Here is a 20,951-nt window from a genome sequence, read left to right on the forward strand (position 1 = left end):
ATGGGGAGACAGCAGTACATTAAAATTTAGAGGGTGCGTTAGATTCAGAGGCTTAGTAGTTAAGAGCATAGGCTCTGAATTCAAACTGGATTCAGATCCCAGTTCTGCTACTTATTAGCTATGTGTCCTTGTATGAGTTTCTTAACCTTTCTGTGCCTTGGTTTTCTTACCAGTACAATGAGTATAATAGAATGGTCGTGAGGGTTAAATGAGTTAATGCATGTACAGTTCTTAGGTCAGAATCTGGTACACAGTAAGCTCTATATAAGTGTTAAGCTGTTGTTATAATTTGGGGAGGAGAAGTGTGTATAGGATACAGTGGTAGTATTGAGCAAGAAGTGACTCACTGTTTGGTGAGCAGTGGGAGAGGGAAGGTTTTGCAGCAAAGGTGATGCCAGAGCAAATTTTGAAGCATAAAATAGGAGTTTATTAGGTCGACATGGCAAGAGGAGCAGGAGGATGGAGCAATGCAAGGGCAGAGACTCCCCTATTATGAGTTCTTCGGGACCACTAGGAAAGTGGCAGTGGCTGGAATGTGTGAAATGGTGATTAGTGGGAGGCAAGGCTGGAGAGTCAGGGGAGACTGGATTGCAAAGGCCTGTTGTGTGCCACGCTGGGTAAGCTGGGCTTCCATCACAGGGCTAGTGACTGCTTCCGTTAACAGGTCCATCCATGACTTAAGGATGAGAAACACGGTTAGATGAAACAAATGTAGATATAGATGGGAACAGTAACTAGCATTCATGTTGGCGGGAGGAAGCCGAAGGAGATGCAGGGGATACATTTTCTTACATATTGCCTGATGGTCTTCCAGAAAGTTTGACAGTTTTAATTCCCACCACTGCAACATATGAGAACGCCCATTTCCTTGAGCTCTTGCCAATACAGGATAGTATAGTGTAACAAAAAGTCCATTTTAGTTTTGCAAAAAGAAGTATCTCAGTGTTGTTTTACTTCGAAATTTTTAAAAATAAAAATTAGGTTGAACATCCTTTTATTTGCTTGTTGGCTGTTTATATTTTTCTTCTGTAATTTGCCTGTGTTCTTATTCACTTTTTTCAATTTTTTAAATAAGAAAGAATCTAGGACTTCTCACAAATTTCAGCATACTTATCACATCTCCTTGATTAAGGTGAAGCTTTATCTTATTAGAGCAGATTTTTCACTGCAACTGTTTAAAGAGGGTAACTCTTACTCCAGTTAATTTCTTTGTCTTACCACTATCGGATGGGATAGAAACTAAATTCTGTTTTCAGTGTTCCCATGAACTTGTGTTTGGAACCCTTCACTTAGGAAAACTCTACAGTTGTGTCAGTTGAAGTTCCAGGGGTGTCAAAAAATATTTGTTATGGAGTAACCTTGTGAAAATTTGTCATTTTCATTCTAATTTGTATGTCAATCTGTCCTTAAGGAAGAGAGACAGTAAAATGTATAAACCTAGCATTTTCTGTTATATATAATACACACCAGAATAAATGGCTATCAGAAACTGAATATTTGTTTAATTATAATTGATGCCAAAATTATGTTCCATGTAGTATAATAATATATCTGGGCTTCTGCTTTGGGGAATAAATCTATTTTTCTTGTTTCTATTTAATTTCAGTTGATTGGACCATTGTTTTTGAAATGATCCATCTACAGGAGATTGTTTTAAGTATGTGTCTAAACATTATTGGGTGTACGTTAGGGAAAACTCCGTAAAGAGCATTTAGTCACTGATGAAATTATACTTCTTAGTTTTTATGCTTTTTATGTCACTAATAATGCCTTAAATCTTATGTTTACTGATTTTTAGATTGTGTATCCACTAATCAGTATTAGTTATTATAGTGCTAAATATTGTGAGGTGCAGACGAGGTAATGTTTACGTGAAAAAAAGCAGGATATTATATACAGTAGGAAAATGTGTGCCTAAAAAATTGGAAATGGAAGGAAATGCACCAAATATGATCAGAATCATAGATTTGTCTGCTTTTTGGCCAGGTGTTCATTGTTCCAAATGAGCACTGAAATGTTTTACTCTAGGAAATGTGAAATCAGTAGTATTATAAAGCTGTAGCTACAAAGTTCAATGAAAATGTGGTATAGGAACATGAATTAGTTCATGCAGGGACTGAAAGTCCTTTTGGTGCCTGATAGGTGAAAAATCTGTATTATCATTTTGATCTTAGGAATTTGGTGTAAAAGTTTAAGCCTGTAAGCATTCAAATTATTTTTCTGTATTTTTAATTATTGAATTGCCCGCAAAGCTTGTGGTTATCATTTCAATCGTGTATCTTAAAGGAATACTACGTTCACTTGATTTAAAACCTTTGTTAATGCATTACAGTTTTTTTCCAGTTTTTCCTTTGTCTGAGATAATTTCCTTCTCATGCTCTCAGTGACTTTCTTTTCTTTCCTTTTCATACTGTTACTGCATTCTCTAATGATATGCCACTGTTCTTATCTTCTCTCTCTCACCTTTCCCCCCATCCTCAAGCTCTGGCACTGGCTAAATAAGAAGGTAAACAAACACCCAGATGTTGGTTTTTACTAATTGAATTCTGTAACCTCCCCCCACATCTCCGTTCTCACCCTGTTTCTGTCCATATGTCAAACTAAGTCTTTGTTTTTAAAGTTCTAACTATAAGCTATGGAAGGTCGTGAAGCATTAATATTGTCACAGTGCAGTCTGCTAAAAACTCAAAGCTGTTTATTTAGGATGTGGATGATATCTTCTTGCCCAGGTGTGTATAAGTTCTGTCTTGTAGTCCTTTTGTCCACTGTGATTTCCATTCCTTTTTAGCTCTATAATGTGGCCCAGTCTGATACTCTAGTCTCCTTTCATGTGTGAGAGCATGTTAGGCCAAAGTTACTGAAAAGGAAAGAGAACTCTTTATGGCTACTTTTTCTATAAATAACAGTTATTTTTTAAAATTATAAATTTGTGAAATATTTATATGATTCTCTTGGCTGCTAATATATGTTGCCTTTTTTATAACTAGTATTCCAAAATTTTATTTTTATCTTAAGAAAGATCATGGTCATGGCCTGTGACATCTAATCTGAAGTATGAGGTTGTATCTGTGGTAAATGCCTCACATGATCGGGATAGAATTTTCAACAACTTCAATAAAGTCTAATCCTGATATATTAGGAGTGCTATATCCCTGATATATGGTCCACATACAGTAGTTCTGACTTAATATCATCAGATCCCTAGGGCGGATAGGAAAAGATAACATCATTCATGTGTATTGTTTTTAAACACAATAAGACCTTAAAAATCTTATGTGAAAATATTCAGCAGGCCTTAAGAAAGATGTGGTACCTCTTTGAAACGGATCAAAATGAGACTCTTGGGTGTAAAGATTAGGGTTTCGTTCTTTCTGTTGAAACAGAAGAAGGGGGAGACTCTTGACAATGCTTACACTTTTAAACTTTGGATGGAAAATAAACAGTGTATAAGATAAATACGCATATCACCACCACCACACACACACACACACACACACACACACACACACACGTGGCTATGTGTACCTCCATTTTCCACAAAACTAGGATGAGTAAGTGCAATCTTTGGCGAATGATAGTGCTGCAAACATGAGTTACCTTTTCTTACTTTGATTAAAGTAGATGGTTTTATGTATTTCCCCAATTTGTGTATATTGAAATGAGATTGTCCTCAAGAGATGTGAGAAAGGAGATTTAAAGCCATTAGGCTCAGGGACTTTGCCTTCCAGTGCAGACGGTGCAGGTTCCATCCTTGGTTGGGGAGCTAAGATCCCACATGCCTCATGGCCAAAAAACCAAAACATAAAACAGAAGCAATATTGTAACAAATTCAATAAAGACTATATATAAAAAAAGTCATTAGGTTCAATCTGATTTAACCTTTGGTGACTAAAGGAGTTAGGTTACTTAATTCATAGCTGACTAGTTGTGAGTTTTAAAAGATTCCTAAGAGGTCAGGTAACTTTTTCCTTTTCTTTGATGATTCCGTGTAGCATAGGTAAAGCATTGGTGTAGAGTAGGCGTAACTGCTTTAAGTTCTGAGGAAAGCACAGTTGAAGTCTATTTTGTTACATTTCATCCAAGGTCAGAAAATTTGCACCACTGGGTATTGATATTCGAAATTCAAGTGGAGTGAATTAGAGACTAATTCAAGAGAAGTGCGGATGAGAGACACATCTGTGATTAATTGAAATGTAACTGTTTCTTAAGATAAATTGTTTTATCTCTTAGTATTTATTATTTGCACTAAAACTACTAGAATTTGGTTTAAAAAAAAAAAACAAAGCAAAATAAAAACCTGCAGGTCCAGAATAACAAAATAGAAAATTCAGTAGTGGAATGACACTTTCTTCATAGCTTGATAAATAGGGCCAGTCAGTTTACAAGTTTCAGAGTGTCTTTTGGTATAACTATAAATTTACTGATATTGCTGCATTACATTAAAAAAAATTTATGCCCTTCATTTATACTTGAAACATTCAGAATGTCATTTTAAAATTATTCCTCTTCCACTTTTAGAAAAAAAAGTTTAAAACCTAAAATAATTTCTCTTGGCGTGGAAGGCTGGGAAAGTTACTAGATGACTATGCACTTTCCACAAGCAGGGCAGGGTTTAACAGGTGGTGTGGCTCCTTTGTCCAGAGCAGAGTACAGAACAGAATGAGCCTCACGGGACAGCGCATCTGGCATTCCTTTACTGATTCTCTCCTCCTTCCCCTTCCCCATTGCTTCCTCTGACCATGTTTCTCTTTCTGTGTCTGTCAGTTACTGTTTCCTTATGAGTCATGTTCCATTCACTGTTTCAGGGGGTTCTTTTCCTCCATAAGTTTTCTATCTGCTTTTGTCCATTGGTCCTTAGTTTGCCGTTTTTTAAAAAAATTGGAGTATAGTTACAATGTTGTATTTCTGCTGTACTGCAGAGTGAATCAGGTATAGGTACACATATATCCCCTCTTTTCTGAATTTCCTTCTCCACATTTTTAAGTCTTTCCTGTCCCTCTTTCCTACTCTTTTGCTCTTTCACTTTTGCCGTCTTCCTTTTCGTTGTATTTTCTCACCTTATCTTAGCTGGCCTTAATGTGAATAGAATCCCCCCCCCCCCCACAACTTTTTTACTTATGTATTGAACATCTTAAGTGATTTGATACACAGGCACACCTCAGAGATATTGCGGGTTGGATTCCAGACGACCACAGTAAAGCGAATATTGCAAATAAAGCAAGTCACACGATTTTCTTTGGGTTCCCAGTGCATATAAAGTTTGTTTACACTACACTGTAAGTGTGCAATAGCATTATGTCTAAAAAAATGTAAATCTTAATTAAAAATACTTTATTGCTAAAAAATGCTGTCATTTAAGCCTTCAGTGAGTTGTAGTAACATCAAAGATCACGGATCACAAATCACCATAGCAAATATAATAATAATGAAAAAGTTTGAAATATTGGGAGAATTACAAAAATGTGATACAGCGGCACAAAATAAGCAAATGCTGTTGGAAAAAAATGGCGCCAATAGACTTGCTCAAGTAGGGTTGCCATAAACCTTCACTTTGTAAAAAACACATCTGCGAAGCACAATAAATTGAAGCATGATAAAACGAGGTCTGCCTGTATTTTAAATTTTGAATGAAACATCTGACTCAGTATTATCTCTTGAGAATACATTTTTATTTAGGTGCCTCTTATTCCAACCCTTAGGTATAAGCTTGTGGTAGGAAAATTCTACCCTGGTTTAAAAAGTTTGACTTTTGTAATGTTGTTGTACATAATGTGTTTGTGAATATTCTGTTTTTTATATGTTAAAAATATCCGTATCTAAATTTAGGTATTAATATTTTCCCAATAAAGCATCATTTATGGTAGTATATTTCAGGACACGACTTTTCTAAAAAAACCCTGAGGCTCCTAAATTATTTTCAGAAATTATAATTTGTGAATACAAATTTGGTCTTAATTCTGAAATTATTTTATCTTGCCTATTCAAATATGTATTAACTGAACTTTTACCACATGCCATGCACTGTTAGGTTTTGGAGGTATGAAAAGGAGTGATACAACACTAGCTCTTTCCTCAGGAAACTGTCTCAAGAACTAGATGTAGAGTTAGTTTCTGATTGTGGAACTTTTCAGTTTCATTAATTTTAGAATTTATATTCAAAGTATGACCTCTGACCTTCCATATCTTAGAAACCTGTTATTACTTTTTTTAATCTCTGCATTGTCTTTGATGCTTTGGTAGCATGCACTGAAAATTAACTCTTCTGTTTGAAGCTGTAATTGTCAAGATAAAAGATGCATTTTTTTAATCTGTGAGTTCACTATAGCATTGATCTCAGTTACAATGTGCTTCATGAAAAATAAGGAGATGCAAGCTTACAATCACTGAGTGGAAAATAGATGTTGTAGAAGTCATGTGTTAACTACTATGTTTTGCTCTTGGATGTTTAACTCTGTTTGGAGAGCATAATTCAGATTTAAATTAAGAGTAACTTATTCAGCAATGCTCATGTTGGAGTTGAGGGGTGCGATGTGTTATTTCAGTCATTAGTCTGATTGTCTTTTTGAAATGTTAAGTGGGAGCTTTGCATGGCAGGAATTCTAGAAATCTATCAGAATTACATATTCTGAAAACAAAAATTTTTTTAAAGGTAGGATTATTTGTGATTGTGAAAGATGAGTGAAGTTATACTCAGAATGTCAAGTAGCATTTAGGGGAAGCATAATTTTGATTATTGATTACAGAATAACCATTAATTTAATGATTATTCTTTATTTACAGTCAATTATAATTTGTCATAAAGCTTATGTTCTAAAAGGAACAGAAATTTCAAGTGGACTATCAGATTTTTTAAAGTATTTTATGAAATATTTCAAATATAAAAAGATAGAAGAGCACCCACATACCTGTCTTGCAGCATGACAGAATATTACCTATACAGCTGAAGCCTGTCGTGTACCCCTCCCTGCTTGTGCAGCTACGTCCCAACCCTTTTGCCCACAGGGTAACTATTATTCTGAAATTGGCATTTATCATTGGTATTTAACATTAGATTTTATTCTTACTGTTTTATAACCCTAGTGACATTAAAGGGAAAAGATATTTTGAATGTAATTCCCGTTTTAATTTGCTCCTATTTTATCTGTATAATTTAGGACATACTTGTAAGAGTCATACTTTTTCTAAAGTCATCTATATTTGCTAACTGACAGTAAAGTTTCATGAAATTTGAGGTCACTGATGGATTGTCATTATTTTGTTTAGAATATTTATCAGATTGTAAATTATAATTCAAAGTATAAATGTGCCGCAGTATGAAAATCCAAGCATAGATGTAGGTTATATTCAAATTGACTGCATTTTCTTATATATGACAGTAATAAACTATTGTAACAACAGTTGTAGTTAATACTGTTACTTAATTTTCTAAAGTGGCTTATAGCTTTCACTGCTTTAATCATTATGCCATAGTTTGCTTTGCAATGCTGAATATCCTGTTTTGTCTTCATGACGTTTGGATACATATGTGTTTTTATTAAGTTGTGCTTGAAGGATAACTAATGCTCTTTTTCGTTTCTATGCAGATGATCATCTGGTTGGAGAAGATGTTAGACAAAATAATTAGCATTTTCATCATATTCTTGTTAGTGATAGGAACCCTTCTTTTAGCGCTACTGCTGACTGCAAAGGTAGAGTACAACAATTACTGTTACCATTAGTAAACTCTTAATTTTTAGAATTTGTCATATGGATAAGAAGCTAGCAGATGCAGGCATGGGAAATGTTACTTTGCTTATAAATATGTATAGCAGTTAGTATTTACGATTTTCGTATTGCTAGTTTTGCCACGAATTTGCCTAGTATATTTTTATGTGCATTTTAATTTTATTATCATAAAAATCCTCTGAGGTCAGTGCAGATGAAAAATTGAGGTACTGAGGAAAAAGTGGCTTCTTCTGTCAATAGGAGAACCACGATGTGGTGTCTTGACTCCTAGTATAGATGCTGTTTACCAGATCAGAATGATTCCTTTCCTTCATGTCTCATTGATTTTTCTGCTGATTTACCATTAGGATGTTTCTCGCTGTCCAGATCCTTGCAGCTTGCATTTCCTCTCCCCCTTCTTAGTTTGGACTGCTATAACAGAATACCACAGACTGAGTGCCTTAAACAACAAACATTTATTTCTCACAGTTCTGGAGGCTGGAAGTCCCAGATGAAGGTGCCAGCATGGTCAAGTTCTTGGTAAAGGCCCTCTTCCTGATTTATAGATGGCTGTTTTCTTCTTGTGTCCTCACATGGTGGGGAGAAAGAACGTCTCTTTGTCTCTTCTTTTAAGGGCACTAATCCCATCATGAGAGCTCCACCCTCGTGACATAATTACTGCCCAAAGGCCCTACCCTCATGTTGGTTGTTAGGATTTTGACATACGAATTTTAGGAGGATACAAAAATTTAGTCCATATCACCCCTTTTCCATCAAAGATCATTCTCCAAAGTGCAGTTAAAATTTTCTCTATAGTGATGTCTCTTACTGGCTTTAAAAAAAAACTTTTATGATCTATCTTAATCTTTATTTTATCTGGACTCTACTGAATTCTGCATCCCAGATTTTTATGTGTTGTTCTCCAGGAATTGTGAAGCTTACATGAAATCATGGATATGAAAAATTTTCTTATAGTACTGTAGAGATATGTTAGTACCTATTATCAATAGATAATCTAATATGCAGCAATTTACTAAAGGATTACACTGTTTCCTGTTATTTGACTTCCCACTTGCAAGTCCTGTTCTCAGTCATTCTTACTTAGCCTCAATATGTCCTGATCTTGGGGCTTCCTAGGTGGCGCAGTGGTTAAGAATCCGCCTGCCAATGTGGGGGACATGGGTTCGATCCCTGCTCCAGGAAGATCTCACATGCTGCGGAGCAGCTAAGCCCATGCGCCACAACTATCGAGCCTGCGCTTTACAGCCCGTGAGCCACAACTATTGAGCCCATGTGCTGCAACTACTGAAGCCCACGCGCCCAGAGCCCGTGCTCTGCAGCAAGAGAAGCCACAGCAATGAGGAGCCCACGCACCACGATGCTGACTAGCCCCCACTCACTGCAACCAAAGAAAGCCCACGCACAGCAAAACAAGACCCAACACAGCCAATCAAATTAATTAATTAATTAATTAAAAACAAACACACACACAAAACTTAAAAAAAAAAAAAAAATGCCCGGATCTTATCAACCTGCTCTCTGCGTACCTGGTTCAGTTTCAGTGTAGTTTTTACCTGTTCTTTGGATTTTAATCATGTATAGTCACTTATTTAGACTCTACAGATTTGTTAGAGACCTTTCTTTGTTTTTGTCATATTTCATCTAAATCTGCCACTGTACATTTTTCTAGTTCTTAGAGAAACCTTTCACCAGTATGGTTTTTCATTTTCCTTTTTTCTCTTTTTCCTGTCTCTCCTTCTGTTCCACTTTCCCTTCATTGTCCATTTGAGTAGGGTTTTCTTGCCTGCTCACCTCAATTATTCATCTTTCAAGTTCTTTTTCTTTGTTCATCCCATGCTTCATTGAGCTTTTGCTCCCCTGAACTTTGATAACAGGTATTACTGAACCACTTCTTTGTGGCCTAGGACTCATGAAAACAGAGCTTTTGAAGGAAACTTACTGATTATCTAGTTCATTCTCTCAGCCAATAAAAGGATCAGTCTCAAAAACACCGTGACAGTATCCATTTGAATGTCTAATAGACATTTCAAATGTAACATGTCAAAACTGAATTTCAGACCCTCCCTTGCTTGTCTGTTTTTCTCAGTCTTCCCGTTTCAGTAAGTGACAGCTTCATTTTGCTTGCTCAGGTGAAAAGCCTCAGGGTCATTCTTGACTACTTTTTTTCTTTTATATCCACATCCAGTTTGTCAGAAAATCCTTTCTGCTTCCATTTTCCTAATATATCTTTGGGTAATAGCAGGGTGAGGATGTCAGGTAATTCCTTTCTACCTAAAGTAAGAATAAAATGGTATAAAAATTATTATAAACACCATATCAGGGCATTGGAAAATGACCAGTTAGGCAGTAATTTGAGGAGTATTTGCTCATGAAAAACTGCTGCTGCATCTGTTAAAAACACGTAGTTTGTGGCTTTCTTGCTTGGAGTTACTTATCTTCATCTGCCTGGCGTGGGCAGCAAAAATCTGCAGCTTTTCTTATGTGAGGTGGTGAATTTAGCTTGAGGCTGGCAACAGAGAAGCTGTGAATTAAAAGGGGAGATTCTGGAAGCAAGAGAGCCTTATAAGGGCTGAGATTAATAAATCGTACATTCTAGACTGGTATATGGGAGATCCTAAGGAGTCCTTTGAATATTGAAAGCTTAGGAGATTTGCAAATTTGTTGTGCCTTTGCTTGCATTTCTCAACTCTCTCACATCTCAGTCTGCAGAGGATGGAACTTCCTAGTGTGAAGTGTCTGAGTATAATTTCTGCCAAAATTATTTGCTGTCTGTTAAGCTATTCAGATTCAGGGAAAACTGTTAGGCTTTTCAAAACATAAAATACACTGAGCAGAGACATTAATGACAGGGAAGAAAGACTTTGCAGTTTGATTACAGATAAGTTATTTGCTTACTGAAACAAAATAACAGCTCTCAGAGGTACAAAACAGAATCCAGAGTTTCTACAGCACGTTTTATTTACATCCAATTTTTAACCAAAAATTTCTAGACATACAAAGAAACAGAAAAACGTGACTCAAGGGGAAAAATAAACAGTCAAAGAATTAGACACTTAAGTGGCCCAGATGTTGGATTTAGCAGACAAAGAATTAAAAGCTGCTGTTGTAAATATGTTCAAAGAATTAAAGGAAAGTATACTAATAATGAGTAAACAAATGCAGACTCAATAGAGAATTGGAGACTATAAAACAAAACCAAATAGAAATCCTAGACTGAACTGAAACTAAAAAGAACAATGACAAATGGAAAATCACTAGGTAGGCTCAACAGCAGATTTGCAATCTAGAAAAAAGAAACTAGTGAATTTGAAGAAAGATCAGTAGAAAGTATACAATCTGAAGAAGAAAAATTTAGAAAATATTGGAAGAACAGAGCCTCAGAGATCTGTGGGACAATATCAGAGTTTCTATTAGAACCTAACAGACATGTAATTGGCATCTGAGAAAGTGAGAAGAAAAAAAAAGTTGAAAAATATTGGAAGAAATAATGGTCAGAAACTTCCCAAGTTTGATGAAAAACATTAACAGATTCAAGAAGCTTGACAAACCCTGAATAGCATACACAGAAACACAAAACCACACCTAGAGACATCATAGTCAAGCTTCTAAAAGCCAAGCAGAGAGAGAAAATCTTGAAGGAAGCAAGAGGAAAATTACACATCACACGCTGGAGAACAATAAAACAGTTAATGAGTTAATTTTCATAATAAACAGTGAATCCAGGAGACGTTGGAATGACAGTATTCAAAGTCTTGGGGAAAAAAGAACTGGTCAACTAAGGATTTTATAATCACTGAAACTATTCTTTAAAAGTAAAGGCAAAATAAAAACATTTCTAGGTAAACTAAAACTGAGAATTTGTTAATAGAGACCTGCACTATAAGCAATTCCTTCAAACTGAAGAGAAGTGATTTCAGAGATAACTACCCAAAGGGAGAAGTGATGAGCGCTTGGTAAATACATAGGTATATGTAAAAGTTATATTTTCCCCTCTCCTTCAATTTATTTGGATAACATATGACTATTTAAAGGAAAATTGTTACACTCTTGTAGAGTTTGTAGTATGCATAGATAAGTTATGTACGTGTAACCACAGCATGAAGAAGAGGACTGGGAAATGGAACTGTACTGGTGTGAAGTTCCTATAGATATTTTACTTGAAGTAAGTTGTGATAAATTAAAGGTATGATAAATTTAAGATAAACAGCAACTACTGAATAACACAAATTTTAGGGGAAATAAAATAGTATACTAAAAAAATAATTGCTTAACACAAAAGAAGGCAATAAAAGAGGAACAGTAGAGATGGGAGAAATAGCAAATAGCAGGATGGCAGATCCATATCCAGTCATATCAGTGCTTATATTAAATATGAGGCAACTAAACAATGAAAAGAGATTTTCAGACCGGATATGCAAAAGTAAGTTCCAGTTAAATGGTATCTATAAGTGATGTACTTTAAATTCAGAAACAAAAAAGATTGATAGTAAAAGGATGAAAAAGGATATACCAAGCAAATTGTAAACGTAAGAGATGTGGAGTGATTATATTAATATCAGACAATGTAGTTAAAACACATATTACTGGAGACAAATAAGAACTTTGCATCATGATAAGAGTTGAGACCCAGTAAGATAGAACAGTTATAAATGTGTATCCTAACAATAGAGCTCTAAAATACATGAAGCAAGATGTTCAGAATTAAAAGGAAAAATAGATAAATCAGTGGTTATAGTTGGGGATTCATTAATACTCTTCTTGGACTAATTGGCAAAATAGTTAGATAGAAAATTAGTAAGGATATAAAAGCATTGAAAAACATTGTCAAGCCATTTGACCTAATTGACAACAGCAGAATCATGTTCTTTTCAAGTAAACATGGAATACTCACCAAGATAAACCTTGTGCTCAATACATTTAATACATTTGAAAATTGTCAAATCATATAGAACATATTCCCTGACATTGTCTTCTTCCTTTTTTATCCCCCTCACTTTGTTGATTACTGAGCAAGGTAAATTCTGAGATTCATTTTCAGATGGCTTGTTTTACTCACAAATCTTACTCAGTTGATTATTTGCCTGTATGTTTCACATTGTGGTATAATTCTAAAGCCCATGTAGTGTTGAGACACACACACACACACACACACACACACACACACACACGTATATATGTAAGCTACATTTATGTGAACTAAATATATTATATATTTATATTGTATATATTTGGAGGTATTTGTATCCATTTACATCCCCCCCCCACCCCGCCGCCCGCCCCAGTTGAAGACAGGGATCTGTTATGTACAATTTATTTCCCGTAGTGTGTGTCATAGGGCATTATGGATAGCGGCTATTCAGTGCAGGTCTCTAAGTTAATTGAAACTAAGATGTGTAATTACTTGACTCTAAAAGCATTGTTCCAATAATAGTGTCGAAAATAAATGTTACATTAGGTTTAATTTTTATTGAGATTCTTTTCTCTGCTTATCCATAATACAGGTACATCAAGAGAGTGTACACATGATTGAAGTCACAAGCAATTTGATTAATGAAACTCTAGCAAATCACCCTGAGTGGGCAAAGTAAGAAGGTGGTTTTGACAAAAATAGAGATGGATGGCCTAGGTTCTATGTTTGTGTGCATGAAATGATCTTCATTGATACAGTTACCTTGGAAGAGAAAACAAAGAGTTTACCAAAGCTTTCATAAATGTTGTCATTTTTGCATAATAATAGCATGTAATGGGCTGGTGGGGGAGGAGTGTCCTTATATTTGAATTGAGATTGTCTACCGCATGTCTGTGATTTACTTAGCTTTCACCTGCATTGTGTTGTGTGTTCCTCGGCAGATGGAAGAAATTATCCCCATTTCACAGATGAGACAGGATCAAAGGTTAAGGAAGTTGTGATAATCCCCCATGGTGCAGTCAGCAGTGTTCCCATGTTGTGTGGCAGGGTTGCAGACTATGGCTCAGGGCCCAATCCAGCCACCTGTTCTTATAAAGATTTATTGGAACAACCTGTACCCATTCATTTACGTATTGTCTGTGGTTGTTTTGGGGCTGCAAAGGCAGACAGAATTGAATGAGTTGTGATACAGATTATATGTCCCGAAAAGCCTAAAATATTTATTAACACTCTGGCCCTTTATGGAAAAAATCTGCCAACCCCTGTCCTAGCTTCATGTACTGGTTTAATTTGGCTTCTGTGAGAGGGTTTTTATGTCTTTGTGGAGCGTGTTCAGCTGGGCTATGCTGTTCACCTAATTGAACTCGATGACAAATTACATAACATCCCTTTTTTACTAACTCCAAGGTAGTCACTAATTTAAGTTAAGAAATATTCTGCCAGTTTTAGGATTGTAAATTGAGATGTAACTTGGTTCTTTCCTTTGACTTGACTTTATTTCTTTATATAAAACCTATTTAGGACATTTCTTGACATTGGTTTAGAATCATATTTGAACATTCTCAGAAGGACTTCTGTTTCTACCCACTTATCTCTTATTACCCAGCGCATACTCAGTGCTTGTTCTCAGTATTTCTGATTAGTTACAAACTGTAGTATATCCATTTAAAGGAATAATACTTAGCATTAAATAAAAATGAATTGTCAGTTCATGCAGCAACATGAATGAATCTCAGAATAATTATGGTGAATGAAAGAAGTCAAGCAAAAGAGAGTCCATATGATATGATTCCAATTATGTTAAGTTCTAGAAAACACAAACTGATCTAGTGGCAGATCAGTGATTGTCTGTGGATAGCGGTGGGTTCCAGGAGTGGAATACAAAGGGGCGCAAGGAAACTTTTGAGAGTGAAAGATATGTTCATTATCTTGGTGAAGGGTATAAGAAGTGACATTGATCAGATTTTATCCTGGAACCGTCTCCCTCTGTGCTGTGGAGAAAAGGTGGAAGGTGTTCCAAAACCAACCAGTTAAAAGCTAAAGTAAAACTAGGTGAGAGGTGGTTAAGCTCCTAATTGTGGACATTTGTTGTGGGGTGAACAGGACAGACAGATCTGTGAGATCTTAAGGGGAGGTAGTGGGTGATTAATTGGATATAGGAAAAAGAAACCTAGCACGACTCTTGTGTTTCTAGCTTTTGGAAGTTAGTGGATGATGGTGGATTCACCAAGGTAGAAAATAGAGAAGCAGATGTGGTGGGAAAAATAATCCACTTACTCTTTACCTAATGAGTCTGAGGTGTTTGCGGTTAAGTGTCAGCAGAGGTGTCCAGTAGGCTATTGATTATGTTGGTGTACAGTTCAGGAGAGTGATCCGGAGTGAAGTTAAAAAACTGGCAGCCTTAATACCTCCTTAGAAGACGGCTCTTTTTCTTTGGTGGTCATTCTTCTGTAGTGGAAATAAGTCCAAAGCCCTTCTGTACTGGTTTTCAATTGTAATAGAACTATCTCTACTGTTGTTTTGAAGGCATGCACAAACTGAGGAGCCCCAGATCAGAGTAGTTTAGAAAGTTGGTTGTTTTTGTTTTTAAAATTTGGAATAATTATAGGGCTCACAGGGAGTTGCAAAGAAATGTACAGGGAGGTCTCCTGGACTATTCACCCCACCTGTCTCTGCTGTTGTCATCTTGTATAACTGTAATACAATAACAAAACCAGGAAATTGACATTTCACTAGTTTTGCATGCACTTGTGTGTGTATATATGTGTGCATGTATATTATATGTGTTCTCTGCAAATTTATCATGCTTCTTGTCAGGTGTCAACACCATGTCAAGATACAGAACTCTTCCGTCACCACAAGTCTCCCTCATTCCACCACCCCTTTTAGCCACACCTACCCTCTACCACCTCCTTCAACATATCCCTAACCCTTGGCAACCAATATTGTGTTCTCCATCTCTATAATATTGTTGTTTGATGAATGATATATAAATCGAATCATAGAGTATGCAGCCTTGTGAGATTGGCTTTTTTTACTTAGCATAATTCCCTTGAAGTCCACTGAAGTTGTTGTATGCATTAATAGTCTGTTCCTTTTTATTGCTGAGTAATATTCTATGCAGGAAAGAATTTAAAAGCTATTTGGTAATTTGTGGGAGGTCTGATTCTTTTGCAGCAGATCAGGGGGGTGGTCATGAATTAATACTAATAGTTTCTTGCAAATCTCAGTACTCAGTGGCTTCTTGTCCTGAAGATGGCTGTTGACCTTGTGGGAAATTCATGTGGGTGCTCTTAGTGGAGGAGATACAGTTAAGAATTGATTAGAGAGACTTTCTTCCAGTGTGGTACACATTTTATGTGGCTTGTGTAGGTACCTTGACTTCCTGTGGATGTGCTTGCTGAGCTGAAGGATAAATTGGAAAGACTCAGGGTAGGATCAGCCTAGTAGAGCTTCAAAGAAAATGAAGTTGAAGTTGGAACACATCTTAATTCTTTTCTTGGACAGTATTGTTAGTCTGTAATTCATTTTCTGCTTACTACTGACTAGTCTCAGGCCTGTTGCTTCTCAGGACCTGTATTAGGCAATGGCTCTGCGATGATACTGAACGTCACTTAGCCCTGCCCTTAGTTGGGAGGAACCTAGTAAACAAAGCTGTCTTTAACTGGGGCTGTTCTCTTGGCAGGTCACACTGTGATAGAGTTAATCTTTATCCAGGAAGACGAGGGTAGGCCCGTCCTAATTGTGGGAGCTTGGCTTCTCCTGAGGGAGACCTTTTGACTGAGGCTGGGAGAGTTATTGGCTGATGTAGTAAATGTCTGAAGCAGGAAGCTCAATTTAGAGACTGTGGTTGGCATACGACCAAGGTGCATCCCAGTTCATCCCAGAGAAGTTGCTCAGGTTGTTTCTGGGCCTGTGTATCCTAGAGGGCACTGGTCATGAGGAGGTCTGGACTGAGCCAAGGCCTCTGACTTGGCCTCACGACAGCTGCTCTTTATGTATTGCTCTTAGGACATCTGCATGAGTACAGTGGCAAAGTGTTTTCACAGCAGCCAGCAAGACTTTTTTTATCAGGCCTGATAGATGTTTGTTAGTCATTAAGGATCTATCGAGGTACCTCTGTGAATTTCACACTTTAGAATAATAATACAGGCTATAATTTTCCCTAAAATGTCATAGCATGTAATTGAAAATATTCACCAGTCCCTTCAAACCACTAATGAATCTAGCAGTACTGGAGTAATTTAAAAGCTACTTAATTTCTCCCAAGTCACATCTCTATTTAGAGATCCAAATTTCCTGTTCATATTATTATACTATAAGATTATTGCATTTATAAGTGTATGATGTCAGTTAATGATTGTTTAAAAAATTAAGTTCCAAGAGTTCTGGTGCAGTACACTATATTAGGTTTCATTTTTTCTTTCTTTATTTTAAATTAGTTGGCTTCCTGAGGCTCAGGTAGTCCAAAGAGCCCTTAATTCTGCGGCTAACAACGTGTATCAGTATGGACGAGAGTGGATAACCCACAAGGTAAGAGAAGAGCCTCTTTTAGTGGCTTTCTCTTTGCAGGGTCTTCATTGGTAGTGACTTCTTGCTTTGATAAACCGAAAATGGAGATTCCATTTCTGTTTTTGAAATAGGCTTAAATCTGCAAGTCAATAAGCAATATACGATGAAAGTTAACCTTCTGGATGGTCATATTGATTAGTGCTGGTAGGCTGAACAATCTGAGAAGTTGACCATTTGCTTCATGTTCAGGATAGTTCTGATTCATCATTTGTACATTAGGACAGAATGATCACTAAGCTTCGTGGAGAAAAAAGTGTTAACATATTTTATTATCTGCTGGTAACTGTGCTTGGCAGTTTCCAATTTGTTTCATTTAATCTTTCCAAGAAACTTACAGTAGTCTGAATTATTTTATCCCCTTTATAGATGAGGAAACAGACTTAGCAAAGCTAAGTAAATTCCTGATGGTCATGTGGTACATTGCGGAGCTTGGTTTCAAACAAGACCAATTACAAATCCCTTGCTCTTTCTACTGTGGTATGCTAGCAGTGTGTGCCCGGAACTGAGTTCAGTGCTTTAATGTGGCACTTGAGATAAACCCTGAAGGAATGGAATGGTAGGTCCTGGAGGAATGAAGATAAAGAAGACTGTATTTTAAGAAGGGGTATTTGGGCTTCCTAGGTGGCGCAGTGGTTAAGAATCTGCCTGCCAATGCAGGGGTCACAGGTTCGATCCCAGCTCCAAGGAAGATCCCACATGCCGCGGAGCAACTAAGCCCGTGTGCCAAAAAAAATAAAAACAAAATAAAAAAAAAAAAAAAGAAGGGGTATTTATGTGATCCAAAGTGTAGAGGTAGAAGTGTGCTGGAGGCGATGAGTTTGAAGCTTTGTGAAGGGGAAATGAAAGACAGAGGAAAAGGCACAGTTATCACAGCTAAGGATCAGACTCCATGATGTGGATTTGGGATGTCAGCTTCCCCCCCCCCCCCCACTTTTGCTTATGGAAACAAAGGTGATTTGAAGTTTTAATATATTGAAGTAATTAGGGGAAAACGTATTAGTGTGTGATTCGTTGTTTAAAATTCCCAAAACAAAATCTCAAAAAAAAAGGTATCTTGGAAGTGACGCTGTACATACAGTAATCTGCTAACCTAAGAATGGAATCATGGTCAAGTTAAAAGTTAAGAGAAAGATGTGTTACTGATTTTTTTGGGTCCACACCAGATAACCAAATCAACTATCACATGGAAGTTTTAAAAAAATATTTATTGAATAAATGAAAGATAAGTACAGTTGACCCTTTAACAATGTGGTGGTTAGAGGTGCTGACCTTCCCTGCAGTCAAAAAGTCCCTGTATAACTTTACAGTTGGCTCTCATATACCTGGTTCCACATCTGCGGGTTCAACCACCTGCAGATCGTGTAGCACTGTAGTGTGTATTTAATGAAAAAAATCCACGTGTAAGTGGACCTGCACCGTTCAGACCTGCACTGGTCAAGGGTCCACTGTATGTGGATATACATCTCAGAACTATCATAGAAGGAAGATCCAGTCATTGCAGAAGGCTTTTAGACTTTTAGACATATGTGTGCCTGACTTATTCTACGGAAAGCATAGCATTTAATTCCTGAATTATCTGTTCAGGAGAAATCTTTATTCTGGAATTCTTACCTATTTGGGAAAAGGATAGAGAAAGGGAATTTGGATAGCTGGAGAGATGTGCCTTAGATTTTAAAGAAGTAAATTTTAACTTACTTAGAGAAAAGAAAGGTTTGAAATCTTTTGCTTAAGAGTCTAAAAGGGAAGACAGCTGAAGAGAGATGATATTGCTACGAAAAATTGTAAAATATTTGTGATCCTGATTTAGAAGACAGAGGGATAATATCTAAAAGCACCCATTGAATGTCCATTAACTGATGAATGGATAAATAAAATGTGGTATATCCATATGATGGCTATGGATTATGCTAATAAGTAAAAGAAGCAGTCATAAAAGACCACATAAATATGATTCCATTTATATAAAATGTGTGGAAGAGGCAAGCCTATAGAAACAAAATAGAGCAGTGGTTTTCAGGGGTTAAGGGGATTGGGGAAAAATGGGGGAGTGATTATTAATGAGTATGGAATTTCCTTTTGTGGGGATAAAAATGTTCCAAAATTGATTGTGGTAATGGTTTCATAACTGTGAATTTACTAAAAAACTGTTAAGTTATATAGCTGGAGCTCAGGGAATAGATCTGGGCTGTAAATGGAAGTTTGAATATCAGATAGTACCCGTATGATTGGTAGAGATGAACTGTATTACTTCTGGTAGGACTGCTATAACAAAGTACCATGGACTGGTTGCTTCAACAACATAAATTAATTTTCTTACAATTCTAGAGGCTTCAAGTCCAAGATCAAGGTGTTGGCAGGATTGGTTTCTTCTGAGGCCTCTCTCAGCTTCGCTTGTAGATGGCCTGTGTCTTCACATGGTCTTCCCTCTGCGTGTGACTGTGTCCTAATCTCCTCTTTTTATAAGGACACAGTGATATTGAATTAGGGCCTACCCTAATGATCTCATTTTAACTTGATTACCTCCTCAAAAACCCTTTCTCCAAATACAGTCATATTTTGAGATCCTGGGGGTTAGAACTTCAACATAAGAATATAGTGGCGGGGGACACAATTCAGCCCATAACATGGCCTAAGGAGAGAGTGTAGCTAGAAGAAGAGCAGTGGTACTCCTGCAGCACTTAAGCTTTTGAAGGTCAGAGAAGAGTGCCAGCAGAGAAGACCGAGGAGGTGTAGCCTGTGAGGCAGGATTAACACCTTGTGTTGCACCCTGTGTGTCATAGAGGCCTAGAGAAGAAAATGTTTCTGTTTCAAGAAAGACTTGGTCAGCTATATCAGATGCTGCCAAGATTTCAAGCAAGATGGGAACAGAGAATTGCCCTCTGAATTATCCCCATTTGTGTAGGTGAGACTATTTGTCCTAAATTACACAGCTCTCAGATGGCATTCTGACTGTTTTTAGTGCTGTATTGTCTCTCATATACAAAGAGCATCTCATACCACCAACAGTTATGTGCCTTAATGATTATTATAACAGCAGTGATGCGTCTGTTAGACTCTGTTCTGTGGCCCAGTCTTCCTTGCGACTTTTGATAATGTATTGTAATGTTGCAGACTGGTATTTGGGGTCTTTAGTGTTCTACTATGATTGATAGCACAAGTTTGAAAAGAGTGTTTTATAACGTGCTGTAAAATTATCCTGAACTCTCCTTTTCTTTAATAGTTGTAGTATTTTAGTTATTCACCGTTGTGCTAGAAATGAGACCACAAAAGGAGATGCCAATTTGAAATAGTGCTTTATTGCAATACCGGCCACTGTGCGGGCAGCCGAGACTAGAGGCTGTCTGTGACCATTTTAGGCCTCTTCTGGTCAAAGCAGATCCCAGAGGCCTAGAGAATGGGCAATAGGAAGACTGTGAGAATCTGACAGTCGTGATACATAAAAAACACATTTAAAGTAAGTAGAGAGAGTTAGAGTAGGGGCGATTGTGGTGTTTAATTATTGTGAATGATTTGCTCTGTTAGGTGTTGTTCTTTGTGCGTAGGCTATGTATGCTATAGTTGAAAGAATATTAGACAACTTTTAATCCTAACTCTGCCGCTTAGCTGAATGGCCTTGGGCCTGTCAGATTCTAAGTCTGTTTTCTCATCTTAAAAGAACAAAGGTGATAACAAAACCTTTTTCTGTCTGTCTCTTGGGGTTGTTGGAAAGATCACAGAATGTAGGTGAGAGCCATTTGTAAGCTGT

General features: G+C 36.8%; 1 protein-coding gene across 4 annotated transcripts in view; it reads left to right on the forward strand.

Annotated features, from left to right (window-relative positions):
- TMEM245 (transmembrane protein 245) overlaps positions 1-20,951 on the forward strand; it is an 83,634-nt gene that overhangs the window by 24,927 nt on the left and 37,756 nt on the right. For all 4 annotated transcript variants that reach the window (XM_057721068.1, XM_057721069.1, XM_057721071.1 and 1 more), the window contains exons 7-9: positions 7,584-7,688; positions 13,227-13,309; positions 17,077-17,167. In XM_057721068.1, the coding sequence (XP_057577051.1) occupies positions 7,584-7,688; positions 13,227-13,309; positions 17,077-17,167 (279 nt within the window). The remainder of the gene's footprint in view (positions 1-7,583; positions 7,689-13,226; positions 13,310-17,076; positions 17,168-20,951) is intronic.

Source organism: Hippopotamus amphibius, chromosome 2, assembly GCF_030028045.1.
Source record: "Hippopotamus amphibius kiboko isolate mHipAmp2 chromosome 2, mHipAmp2.hap2, whole genome shotgun sequence".
NCBI classification, from domain to species: domain Eukaryota; kingdom Metazoa; phylum Chordata; class Mammalia; order Artiodactyla; family Hippopotamidae; genus Hippopotamus; species Hippopotamus amphibius.